Below are 14,273 nucleotides of genomic sequence, written 5' to 3'. Positions count from 1 at the left end.
GTCGGTCTGCCCCTAGTGGAGGATGTCTCCCAGTTAGGCTACTCAGGGGTCAGGGACCCACTTGAGCAGGCAGTCTGTCTGTTCTCAGATCTCAACCTCCGTGTTGGGAGATCCACTGCTCTCTTCAAAGCTGTCAGAGTCGTTTGCGTCTGCAGAGGTTTCTGCTGCTTTTGTTGTTGTTGTTGTTGTTGTTGTTGTTTAGCTGTGCCCTGTCCCCAGAGGTGGAGTCTACAGAGACAGGCAGGCCTTCTTGAGCTGCTGTGAGCTCCACCCAGTTCGAGCTTCCCAGGGGTTTGTTTACCTACTTAAGCCTCAGTAATGGCGGGCGTCCCTCCCCCAGCCTCGCTGCTGCCTTGCAGTTAGATCACAGACTGCTGTGCTAGCAATGAAGGAGGCTCCGTGGGCGTGGGACCCTCCCGGCCAGGTGTGGGTTATAATCTCCTGGTGTGCCCGTTTGCTAGGACCTTTGGTAAAGCACAGTACTGGGGTGGGAGTTACCCGATTTTCCAGGTGTTGTGTGTCTCAGTTCCCCTGGCTAGGAAAAGGGATTCCTTTCCCCCTTGCACTTCCCAGGTGAGGTGATGCCTCGTCCTGCTTCAGCTCTCGCTGTTTGGGCTGCAGCAGCTGACCAGCACCGATTGTCCAGCACTCCCCAGTGAGATGAACCCAGTAACCTCAGTTGAAAATGCAGAAATCACCGGTCTTCTGTGTCGCTCGCGCTGGGAGCTGGAGACTGGAGCTATTCCTATTTGACCATCTTGCTCCGTCCGCCCCTGCCTATGATTTAATTTAAATGTCCTTATTTTAATGACATTAACAAAAGCCAAAGAAAACGTTCATCCTGAATTAGCAGCTTATCTATACTTGTTAAGAGTTTCAGACTTGCTTCAACTTGAAATTTTTTTTGTTAAGTGAAAATTAGGTGAAATTTTTTAGTCTCTTTTCTAATTATATTCTCTAGGCCTAAATTTATAATAACAAAATTATTCATTTTTTGGCAAAATACTGGTAAATATGGAATAGAAAATTTTCAACTTGGGAACGTGCTTGCTCAGGAAATGTAGTATAAATATTTGTCAATCATTTCACATTTCTCTTTGCTGAAAATATAAAGTAATATGCACAGAAATATTTTACTTAAAAGCCTAATTTTAAAACAGCCTTTTTCCCCTAAGGTATGATACTACTTAAAGATGTAGAAGTTGTCACTTTAGTTAAATTCATTTTTCAGACACATAAGCAGATTTTACTGTTGTTTCTCAACTTTGCTCAATTTTTTTTTTTTTATCTTTGAAATTTGGCCAACACATATAATACAGCATTAGATTTAATATTGAAGTTAAATTAAAATTTTTATTTTAAAACGGAAAATGTGAAAATATGTCAATTACAACTCATACTTCTTGAACCTTTTATGGTTTTGGTGGTATTGTATGCTTCATGTATACCAAAAGAGGGAGCACTTTAAACTTGATTTCTGAAGAGAAAACATTTTTTTGTTGTTGTTGTTGTTTTGAGATGGAGTCTCGCTCTGTCATCCAGGCTGCAGTGCAATGGCTTGATCTCGGCTCACTGCAACTTCCACTGCCTGGATTCAAGTGATTCTGCTGCCTCAGCCTCTTGAGTAGCTGGGATTACAGGTGCACGCCACCATACCCGGCTAATTTTTGTATTTTTAGTAGAGACGGGGATTCACCATGTTGGCCCAGCTGGTCACAGGCTCCTGACCTCAAGTAATCCACCTGCCTTGGCCTCCCAAAGTGCTGGGTTTATAGGCGAGCTACTACACCCGGTCCAGAAAGCATTCTTTTGGACTGCTGCCATAAATTTGATTCCCTTAAAAAAACTGCAAAGTTCTTTATTTTCAAAATATCCCTTAATGTAAAAGGAGGGAGAAGCTGGATTTATGTGTACGATTTAGATTGCATAAGACTAACAACATCAATAAATATACCTTTCATGCAGAAATATAACTGTTTTCCTAGGGTTTTCTTTTCTCATTACCTTCTGAAAATGAATTCAGAATTATTAAAAAACAAATGTTCTTCAGGAGACCTTTTGAAGTTTTCTCTTTCAATACCAAAACAAAGAAAAAACTTGATAATATATAATTTCAGTTTCAATCTTAATTGAAGTTATTATAAATCATAAAGCATGACTGTTACGGAAAAGAGAAACACTAGAAATGAAAACACAGCCCTGAATAGAGTTTCATGACTAGAAAGTGATTTTTATTCTTTTCTGTTTTGACAGCTCGAAGGTCCATGTGTTTTGCAAATTCAAAAAATTCGCAATGTTGCTGCACCAAAGGATAACGAAGAATCTCAGGCTGCACCAAGGATGCTGCGATTGCAGATGACTGATGGTCATATAAGTTGCACAGCAGTAGAATTTAGTTACATGTCGAAAATAAGGTGATTGGCACTTTCTTTTGTGTATTTGTTACAGAATATTGAAGGTGCTATTCAATTGGAATGATTTAAGAATTTTGAAAAGGAGGAATGGACCCTTAATTGTGTGTTACAACTTTTCAGATGAAATTATAGAGCTTTTGTGCATTTCTGCTTTATCTGTATAAAAATAGTTAAGAATATATGGCCAGGCATGGTGGCTCAAGCCTGTAATCCCAGCACTTTGGGAGGCCAAGGCAGGTGGATCACCTGAGGTCAGGAGTTCAAGACCAGCCTGGCCAACATGGTGAAACCCCGTCTCTACAAAATATAAGAATTAGCCATGCATGATGGCAGGTACGTAATCCCAGCTACTTGGGAGGCTGAGGCGGGAGAATAGCTTGAACCTGGTAGGCGGAGGTTGCAGTGAGCTGAGATCATACCTTTGCACTCTAGCCTGGGTGACAGGGCGGGACTCTGTCTCAAATATATATATATATATATATATATAAAATAAAATAAAAATAAAAAAATAGTTAAGTAGTTACATTCTTGATTGAATGTTAATTATAAAAACAAATTTATGGTGTTCTTGCATGAAAGTAATCTTTTCAGTTTTGTCACATACTTTAGGTCACTCAATTGTTTAGAACAAACAGAATTTTAAAAAATATGGTTTCATCCTTGACAGTTCAGTAGCTAGCTAACTGTGTGTATAATAGTGTGTCCATCACACTGTTTAATGTTCTTGCAGAGTTTTATAGGCTAATGAATTTTCCTAGGGAATTACTGAAATCAGGGAGGTATGTGACTGACTTTAGTCATTTCCTAGGAAATCATTGGGAATGATTTTCCAAATCCTTTATTTGGTTATTTTAATAAGAAACTTTTAGAGCCATGCCCAGTGGAATGGAGGAAAGCAATGAGAAGGAAGGGAAAGTGTTCCCTGTATTCTTGGTATTTCCATTTGGCCATTCTGAGCTCTTTTCTGAGGTGGAAACTTTCACTAGACATTTGCAGCCCTCCTCCCACCTGCCTTTTTTGGTGTTCTTTGTCATTTTATATGCTCACCTTTGCAGCTCTGGCTCCTCTAAGCTTTTTCACTTAATATAATCTCCTATACCATACTTTTCTCTTGAGCAGGCATTTATCAGGTGTTCTAGCCCTTTAATCCAGTGCTGAAGGTACAAAGGCAAATGAGGTTTAGATTTCAGCCTCTTAGTAGCTCATATGCCAATGAAGTAGGCACATAGGCATACAAATATTGTAAGAAATATGTAAACTGAAAGGACTAAGAATCTCGAAAATTACTTCTGCCTGGGGTAACCAGGAGTTGGGTTAAAATATGAGTAGGTATTTTAAGGTGCAGGGAGGGAATAGTACATGCAGAGACACAGTGTTTTGACAACAGAAAGAGTGAGAAGTTACATTTGCTGGAGCTTAAGTGATTTAGAATAGTAGGTATGTGAGAGAAAATGTGGTAGGTTGAGGCCTTGTATGATCTTTTCAGTGATTTCCCTTCTTTTTTCTTCTTTCATCTGGTGTCTGCCTCTGGTAAATGAGGCCCCTTCCTCAGAAGATATATGTTTGTCTAAAATGTTGATTTCTCTACACACAGGGAGATTTGTTGACTTTGTGATTATGTTGTCTTCTTTTTGAAGAATAGGATTCCTACTTTTGTGTAGAAACAGCTTTTCAAATTCCTATGTCAAATTCAGTCACACACCTTGCAAGGGAACCTCACAGATGACTCAGAAGAAAGACTTGCCACGTAATGGCTCATTCTCCGATTTTATGGCTGTATATTTCTCTAAAGAATGAAAACACAAGGTCAGCCCTGAGTGTAGGGCACTGCTCAATCTGCCCAATGCTGTCTACTGTCATCCCTTGTTGAATTTATTGCAACTTGACAACTGAAAAAATTATCGTCATATGCTCTTCACTCATCATTAAAGCAGCTTTTTTTTTTCTTTATTTCAATGAAGTAAGATTAAAGGAACCTTTGGGTACCAATGAAAATATTAACTAAACCAAAATATACTTTCTGAATAAGAATTAATTATGGTTCTGAAGGTAATAGTAAAAATTGTGTTAAAATTTTAGTCCCTGAGTAAAAAGAACAAAGCTGGAGGTATCACGTTACCTGATTTCAAATTACACTAGAAATCTATAGTAACCAAAACAGCATGGTACTGGCATAAAAACAGACACATAGACCAATGGGAGAGAATAGAGAACCCAGAAATAAATCCGCATACTTACAGCCAACTCATTTTCAACAAAGGCATCAAAAACATACATTTGCAAAAGGATAGTCTCTTTAATAAATGCTGCTGGGAAAACTAGATAACCATATGTAGAATAATGAAATTCCTGTCTCTCACCATATACAAAAATCAGCTTAAATGTGGCTGGGCATGGTGACTCATGCCTGTAATCCCAGCATTTTGGGAGGTCAAGGCAGGTGGATCACCTGAGGTCAGGAGTTCAAGACCAGCTGTGCCAACATGGTGAAAAATGGTGGTGCACACCTGTAATCCCAGCTACTTGGGAGGCCGAAGCAGGAGAATCACTTGAACCCAGGAGGCAGAGTTTGCAGTGAGCTGAGATCACACCATTGCACTCCAGTGTGTGTGACAAGAGCAAAATTCCAGCTCAAAAAAAAAAAAAAAAAAAAAAGACTTAAATATAAGACCTAAAACTATGAAATTACTAGAAGAAAACATTGGGGAAATGCTTCAAGACATTGGTCTGGGCAATAATTTTTTGGGTAAGACCTCAAAAACATAGGCAACATAAGTAAAAATAGACAATTGGGAATATATCAAACAAAAAGCTTCTGCACAGCAGTGGAAACAATGAACAAAGTGAGGAGACTACCTACAGAATGGGAGAAAATATTTGCAAACTATCCATTTGACAGGGGATTAATATCCAGAATATATAAGGAGCTCAAATAATAGCAATAAAACAAAAACAAAAACAAAATCCAATTAAATTTGATAAAAGATCTGAATAAACATTTCTCAAAAGAAGACATGCACATGGCCAACAGGCATATGAAAAAATGCTCAGCATCACTACAGTGAGAATGCCTATTATCAAAAAGGCAGAAAATAACTGCTATAGTTTGGATATTTCCAAATATCCAAACCCTCTATTGGAATTTGATCCCCGGTGTTGGAGGTGGGGCCTAGTGCGAAGTATTTAGGTCATGGAGGGGCAGAGCCCTCATCAGTGGCTTGGTGCCATCCTTGCAGTGAGTGAGTTCTTTCTTTATTACTTCCTGTGGGAGCTGGTTGTTACAAAGAGCCTGGCACCTGCCTCTTCTCTCTTTTGCTTGCTCTTGTCATGTGATCTGCATATACCCCTTTGCCTTCTGCCATGAGTGGAAGCAACCTGAAACACTCACCAGAATTGGATGCTGATGCCATGCTGCTTGTACAGCCTGCAGAACTGTGAGCCAAATAAACCTTTCTTTATAAATTACCCAGCCTCAGGTATTCCTTTATAGCAACACAAATAGACTAAGACAATAGCAAATGCTGTTGAGGATGCAGAGAAAGAGGAATGCTCAAAGACCACTGATTGGAATGTAAATTAGTACAACCACCATGGAAAACAGTATGACGGCTCCTAAGGAAACTAAAAATAGAAATAGCATTTGACATAGCAGTCTGACTGCTGGGTATGTATTCACAAGAAAGGAAGTCAGCATATTGAGGAAACATCTGCACTCCCATTTTCATTGCAGCACTATTCACAATACCCAAGATAATGGAATCAACCTAAGTGTGCATCATTGGTTGAAGGATAAAGAAAATGTGATATGTATATATATGTATGTAGATAATGGAATATTATTCCGCCATAAAAAGAATGAAATCTTGTCATTTGCAACAATAGGGATAGAACTGGAGAGCATTGTATTAAATGAAATAAACCAGGTACAGAAAGACAAATATTGCATGATTTGTCATGTGGGAACTAAAGAAACCTGATCTCCTGCAGACAGTAAAATGGCAGCCAGGAAGGATAGTGGAGAGTGGATGATAAGGAGGGGTTGGTTTATGGGTACAAAAATACGGTTAGATAGAAGGAATAAGATTTAGTGTTCAGTGGCATAATGGGGTGACTATAGTTAACAGTAATTTGTTGAATATTTCAAAATAATTAGAAGAGTAGATTCGTAATGTTCTCAGCAAAGAAAAGATAAATGTTTGACGTAATAGATATCTCATTTACCCTGATTTGATCATTACACATTGTATATATGTGTCAAAATATCACATGTACCCCCACAATATGTATAATTACGATATCAACACAAATAAAAATTTAGCCCCTATTTTCTTTTGTGGGAATGGAACTTGAATTTAATCTGGTAAGACTATGAATTGTTTCAATGAAATTGTAGGTCCAGCTTCAAATAACTTGACTACATAGGTCTTAGGTAAAATCTAACTCATTAGCAATTTCTTTGGAGGTAAAGAGTACAGTAGCCTGGTGTCCTTGGTGCTTATTTTTATTTATCCCTGTACCTTGACTATAAAAGTTATGAAAATCTGAATTTGCTGATTGTCTGGAATTGGGAACCCTTCTTCACTATTGTAATTGTATTCAGCTGTTGCTGATCTTGAAGGCTAATAGATGGTTCTAAGTTTACTACATTTATCACCACAGAACTCTCTACTTAGGTTAGGTTAGGCAAGGCTGTTTATGACCATTCATTTTGTCAATTGTGATTGATCACTAAAAATGATTGAGCTTGGGGCCCTCAAAATAATTTTTAATGGCTTTATTGAGATAGCATTGATGTATAAAAATTGTATATATACAAGATGTACAGAATAATTTTTAATATGTAACCTACCTTACTCTTTATGGGCTCTTTGAAGCTTTAAAATCAGACATTCTCTATTTCTTCTTGTTAATAATTATTAATTATTTTTCTCTAAAAAAGTCCAGTGATGTTAGCATTCTCACTGATTGGCCTTTGAATATATTAGCATGTGGTGAATTTTATGAGATTTTAAGATGTGAACAATGCAAAGTCATTTCAGAATAATTTTCTAATTTATCCTAAGTATTTACCTTAGAATTACTATTTGCAGTACTTCTTGCTGTATGTGAGAAGAGATGGGTGGGGCTTGGTGTATATGCTTTTATTTTAGAACAGACCTAAGTGACAAAATAGATTTCTTTCCCTGTTTTCCTTTGCCAAAGGGTTAAGAGGGTAAACATTTTGTCTCTGGTTTTCTATAAGACGAGCCGTGGTGTAATGTTTGCCCTAAATTTGATACTATTAGCCTACTATAGAAATGTTCTTTTAAAGTTAGTGTATAAATAGCTTTAAAATTAGCATATAAAAATCTTTTAAAGTTAGTGCATAAATAACTTTCATTTGATTTTGACTTGATGGATAACAAAAAAAGCATTTTGTGTGAATCACTATGGCTCATATAGATGTTAAATTTTTAGGTTTATTACTCATCAGAGATCTTCTGTATTGAAATTCAACTTTGTAACAAACAGTATTTTTTGCTGTGCACAGCTAAAGCTCAGAGGAAAAAATGTCAAATCTTATATAGCATAGCATAGTTGAAAAAGTATTTTATATTTTTATTCTATTTATCATGTCTTTATCACAAGTTAGTGACGTGGTTATTGTCCACCTTTTTTGTTTTTTCTTTTGCAAGTGAAAACTAAAGCTCATTTCTTTGTCATTGAGATAGAAAATGACAATATGGCCAGATGCAGTGGTTCTTGCCTATAATCCTATAGCACTTTGGGAGGCTGAGGCAGGTGGATCACCTGAGGTGGTGAGTTGGAGACCAGCCTGGCCAACATAGTGAAATCCTGTCTCTCCTAAAAATACAAAAAATAGCTGGTCTTGGTGGTACATGCCTATAATCCCAGCTACTTGAGAGGCTGAGACAGGAGAATCACTTGAACCCGGGAGACAGAGGTTTCAGTGAGCTGAGATTGTGCCACTGCCCACTGCACTTGAGCAGCTTGGGCAACAGTGGGAGGCTCTGTCTTAAAAAAAAAAAAAATCTTGTTCCTAGTCTTCTAACTTCCTCTCTGGTGGTGTATTCGTATGATATAGTCAGCCTCCTGAAAAATTAGTTTTGGTGTTAGTTCATTTTGAAGAACCTGATTGGGTCACAATATGAGACTGAATTCCAGTTTTGGGAAAGAGTGTCAATTTTTTTTTTTTTTTAATTTCAATGTACATCTGTAGGATGTACAGATTTGTTACATAGGTAATATGTGCCATGGTGGTTTTCTGCACCTATCAACCCATCACCTAGCTATTAAGCCCAGCATGCATTAGCTATTTTTCCTAATGCTCTCCCTCCCACTACCCCACCCCTCGACAGGCCCCAGTGTGTGTCATTCCCCTCTCTGTGTCCATGTGTTCTCAGCTTTAATATGTTAACACTTTTCTCTTTGTTTTAGCCTGAACACACCACCTGGAACTAAAGTTAAGCTCTCAGGCATTGTTGACATAAAAAATGGGTTCCTGCTCTTGAATGACTCTAACACTACAGTTCTTGGTGGTGAAGTGGAACACCTTATTGAGAAATGGGAGTTACAGAGAGTAAGTGTAAACTATGGCTTGAACTTTTGAAACATTACACTCTTTTTTATTGCATTAAAGAGCTCTTTCAAAAATGAGTAAAATTAGTTCTTTGTGTCAGAGTTGAATAGAATGGAACATGATTATCTTTAGAGAAACTATCTTTGTCTAAGCGTATTGTTTCTCTAAAGTAGATATACTTTTTCTGTATTTGTTACATTTTATTCCTTATGTTTAAACATTCTTTCCTGACAAGTTACAAAACTGTCAAGATACCAGTTATAAGCTATGTACAATTTATTTGTGTATAATTCTTTCTGCAAAAAACAAAAGTGTGCATATATATGAATATATATATACTTGTCTTATCTACAGACACACATACGTGCAAGTAAAAGTAAGTTAGAATTTCACTATAATGGAGTTCTTGTTGTGCTTGACTTCCTAGTCTCATTAGTTGATATTTTCCCTCATTTATATTAACAATATCTTCATCCTTACAGTCATGTAGGTTATCTTGTAATCGTTCCTCTACTTTGCTTCCAACAACCATTTCTGTTGATCCATTGCCGTCAAATCTCATATCACTTCCTTGCTCTTCAGTTCTTATTATTAGTGTAGTTTAGGTCTTTAGTATCTCTTGCCTGGACTGCTGTAGTAGCCTTTTGACTGTCTATCCACATATCCTTTCTCCATCTTCTAATTTATTTTATGTACTTTCACCAGGTTTTCTTCCTTCAGCATAGTTGAGATGCTTTTATTTCAAATGCCTTAATTTGAGATCGAATGCCATTTATAATCTAGCCCTAGTTCGTTTACGTTTAATTTTCAACTTTCTAAATTCTTCCACGTAGATCTTGTTGTAGCCAAATGGAGTTGCTTCGTCTTTCTTTGATTCTCTATGATTTCCTCAGTTATACATTTTTAATAAAATGTTTTTCCACTTTTACGTTATTCATCTTGTTTTTTCTCTCCTGATCCCCACATAGCCAAATCATCCCTGTGCTTTTAGACCCAGATCAAATGATTGCTTCTTCTCAAGGTGAAGTACTTGTTTCCTTATTGAATTCTTTAAGCATTTTATTATTTTTAACAGTGTATTGCTTTTTACCTAGCAGTAAAATTATGTTCATTTCTCATCTCCTTTAACAGATAGTATGCTTTTGAGGCCAGAATTTTTGTTTGTATCATCTTTCTTAAGTTCTGCACATATTTGTTAGATGTGTAGATGTAACACCATGTGTAGATACGGTGTTGGGGTCTTGCGTCTGTATCTCATGTTACCCTCCCAGTAGTTTTTATAAGGGCTGTTAAATAACTTACTTTATGATTAGACAGGTGGTGGATCTGAGCACAATCCAAGACCATTTTTTTTCTATTATACTAGAGCAGCCTTTTCGTGATCTCCAAAGCGGTAGCACTGAACTTTACATGCAATAGGCATCATAAAAAATACTCATGGTATAAATGAATTACAAAGCACATAAAAATATTTGTGGAATGAATGAATTGTAAAACTAATTACTCCTTGAGCTGAAATGTATTCTTGTGACACCCTCAAATCTTGCCTGTTTTGTAAAGTCAGCCAAGGGCCTAAGCAATATTTCAAGCTTTTGGTATTTTATGATACACTATTCTCCTGTTTTCTGAGTTGGAAAGTGCCTGTGTTTGGAAGGTAAATAGATAAGGACATTAGGCACATTTTTATTCCTTAGTACTAATTTCTTATGATATGAATATGCTATGACTTGGGCTGCTGTACTATGCAATATAACGTAATGTTCCACAACTGCATTGTTTAATTGAAAATGTCGCAAAAAAGTAATTCAGAAGTAGCTTTATAGTTTTACATAAACAGCCAAGTTTGTGAACTTTTTCCTAGAGAAACTTCACCCATTTCATGGGATCTTTTCGTATGCTGATATAATTGTATTTTTTTAATCAGTAGAGAGTTTTTAAAGTGTGGTAAAATGTTCTCAAGTCTAATACCTTATATAATTTTCCCACAACCCAGTCCCATAGCCAGGACCACTTTGCTAACAACTGTAAACATTCGTAGGAACCTTCTCACCAACACACACACACACACACGTGCATGCAGAGTTTAGTGTAGTTTGATAATTGCCCTTGAAATGTTTAATTATATATCTCTGCACTTGACTTCCTGCAAGTCACATTAGTATTTCTTATTAGGGAGTGATAAAAATTTACATTTAAAATCGTTTAAAAACATTTTGATATGATTATAGTTCTTTATGGTAGCCACAGCAATGTAGGAAACAGGGAAAGTGCAGTTACTTGAGCAGCTGGCAGTGATATACATAGAAATTATAAACCATAAAGCTAATGTTGGAAGTGAAGAAACACTAAACCTTCAGTAAACTATATGCAGGCATTGTAACTGTAGCAAGTTGGTACCAGATGTAATTTACAAAATGCTACAGGTTTATAAGTTTTAGTGCCCCCAAACTATAGATTAAAAAAAATTTTTTTATTGTGGCAAAGTATACATAACATAAAATTTAACATTTTTAACTTAACATTAACTTAACTTTAACATTTTTAACTTAACATAAAACTTAACTATTTTTTAAGTGTAAATTTCAGTGGCATTAGGAACATTCGCATTGTTGCACAGTTGTTACCAACATCCACCTCCCTAACTTTTTCATCTTCTCAAACTTAAACTCTGTACCCATTAAACAGTATCTCTGCATTCCTTCCTCCTCTCAGTCTCGGGCAACTACCATTCTACTTTCTGTCTCTGAATTTGACTAAGTAACTCATATGTGTGGAATCATACAGTATGTATCTTTTTTGTGCCTGTCTTATTTCACTTAGCATAGTATTTTCAATGTTCATCTATGTTGCAGCGTGTGTCAGAATTTCCTTCCTTTTTAAGGTTGGATAGTACTCTATTGTATATCTATACCATCTTTTGTTCAGTTATCCATCAATGGACATTAGGGTTGTTTTCTTGTGAATAATGCTGTTATGAACATGGGTATACAAATACCTCTTTGAGGCCCAGCTTTCAATTCTTGTGTGTGATCTAGAAATGAGATTGCTGGACCATATAATTGTATTTTTAATTTTTTGAAGAATTGCCATACTGTTTTATATTTACTTTACACTCATTTCCACCAGGATTGTATAAGGGTTCTAGTTTTTTACATCCTCACCAACGGTTGATATTTTGTGTCTTTTTGATAGTAGCCATTCTAACATGGGTAAAATAGAATATCATTGTAGTTTTTTTTTTTTTTTCTTTTTTTGATATGGAGCGTTGCCCAGGTTGGAGTACAATGGCGCGATTTCGGCTTATGCAACCTCTGCCTCCCAGGTTCAAGCGATTCTCCTGTCTCAGCCTCCCAAGTAGCTGGGATTACAGGTGTGCACCACCACACCCAGATAATTTTTGTATTTCTAGTAGAGATGGGGTTTCACTGAGTTGGCCAGGCTGGTCTCCAACTCCTGAACTCAGGTGATCTGCTGGCCTCAGCCTCTAAAAGTGCTGGGATTATAGTTGTGAGCCACCGTGCCCAGCCTTCATTATAGTTTTGATTTGTATTTCCCTAATGCTTAGTAATACTGAGCATCCTTTTGTGTGCTTATTGGCCATTCGTATATCTTCTTTGGAGAAATTTCTATTCAAGTTCTTTGCCCTTTTTTAATCAGGTTGGTGGTGGTGGTTGTTGTTGTATGAGTTATTTATAGATTCTGGATATCAGTCCCTACTAAGATAATATGTTTTGCAAATATTTTTCCCATCCCATTTGTTGTCTTTTCACTGTGTTGATAGTGTCTTTTGATGCATAGAATTGTTGAAGAGTTGTTATAGGTTTAGCTTTTATGCTTAGGTCTTTGATCCATTTTGAGTTAATTTTTGTATTAGTAAAGAATCCAGTCATACTTTTGCATGCGAATATCCAGTTTCCCAGCACTACTTTTTGAAAATAGTGTTCTTAATGAATGATCTTGTCACCCTCATAAAAAATTATTTGGCCATATATTAACAAATTTATTTCTAGATTACGTGTTCTGTTTCACTGGTCTAAATGTCTATCTTTATGCCACACTGTTTTGATTACTGAAACTTTTTATTAAGTTTCATAATTGGAAAGTGAGACCTTTTTCAGGATTGTTTTGGCTATTCAGCATTGAGATTCCATATGAATTTTAGGATAGATTTTTCTTTTTCTTTTTTTTAATTTTACTTTAAGTTCTAGGGTACATGTACACAACGTGCAGGTTTGTTACATATGTATCCATGTGTCATGTTGGTGTGCTGCACCCATTAACTCGTCATTTACATTAGGTATATCTCCTAATGCTATCCTTCCCCCACTTCCCCCACCCGCCGGCAGGCGCCAGTGTGTGATGTTCTCCACCCTGTGTCCATGTGTTCTCATTGTTCAGTTCCCACCTCTGAGTAAGAACATGCGATGTTTGGTTTTCTGTCCTTGCAATAGTTTGCTCAGAATGATGGTTTCCAGCTTCATCTATGTCCCTGTAAAAGACATGAACTCATCCTTTTTTATGGCTGCATAGTATTCCATGGTGTATCTGTGCCACATTTTCTTAATCCAGTCTATCATTGATGGAGATTTGGGTTGGCTCCAAGTCTTTGCTATTGTGAATAGTGCTGCAGTAAACATACGTGTACATGTGTCTTTATAGCAGCATGATTTATAATCCTTTGGGTATATACCCAGTAATGGGATGACTGGATCAAATGGTATTTCTAGTTCTAGATCCTTGAGGAATTGCCACACTGTCTTCCACACTGGTTGAACTAGTTTACGTTCCCACCAACAGTGTAAGCATTCCTATTTCTCCACATCCTCTCTGGCGCCTGTTGTTTCCTGACTTTTTAATGATCGCCATTCTAACTGGTGTGAGATGGTATCTCATTGTGGTTTTGATTTGCATTTCTCTGATGGCCAGTGATGAGCATTTTTTCATGTGTCTGTTGGCTGCATAAATGTCTTCTTTTGAGAAGTGTCTGTTCATATCCTTTGCCCACTTTTTGATGGGGTTGTTTGATTTTTTTCTTGTAAATTTGTTTAAGTTCTTTGTAGATTCTGGATATTAGCCCTTTGTCAAATGGGTAGATTGTAAAAATTTTCTCCCATTCTGTAGATTGCCTGTTCACTCTGATGGTAGTTTCTTTTGCTGTGCCAGAAGCTTTTTAGTTTAATTAGATACTGTTTGTCAATTTTGGCTTTTGTTGCCATTGCTTTTGGTGTTTTAGTCATGAAGTCCTTGCCCATGCCTATAGCCTGAATGGTATTGCCTAG

The 14,273-nt window shown here is 36.8% G+C and overlaps 1 protein-coding gene across 1 annotated transcript in view; it reads left to right on the top strand.

Moving 5' to 3' along the window:
* The window catches only part of TDRD3 (tudor domain containing 3), a 152,083-nt gene that overhangs the window by 26,226 nt on the left and 111,584 nt on the right, over positions 1-14,273 (top strand). Inside the window, 2 exon segments of the mRNA XM_017892514.1 lie at positions 2,254-2,414; positions 8,853-8,994. Coding sequence (XP_017748003.1) covers positions 2,341-2,414; positions 8,853-8,994 — 216 coding nt within the window. The 5' untranslated portion in view covers positions 2,254-2,340.

The sequence above is a fragment of the Rhinopithecus bieti genome, unplaced genomic scaffold, assembly GCF_001698545.2.
Source record: "Rhinopithecus bieti isolate Rb0 unplaced genomic scaffold, ASM169854v2 scaffold_21155, whole genome shotgun sequence".
NCBI lineage: Eukaryota > Metazoa > Chordata > Mammalia > Primates > Cercopithecidae > Rhinopithecus > Rhinopithecus bieti.
This window is presented reverse-complemented; position numbering and strand designations above follow the sequence as displayed.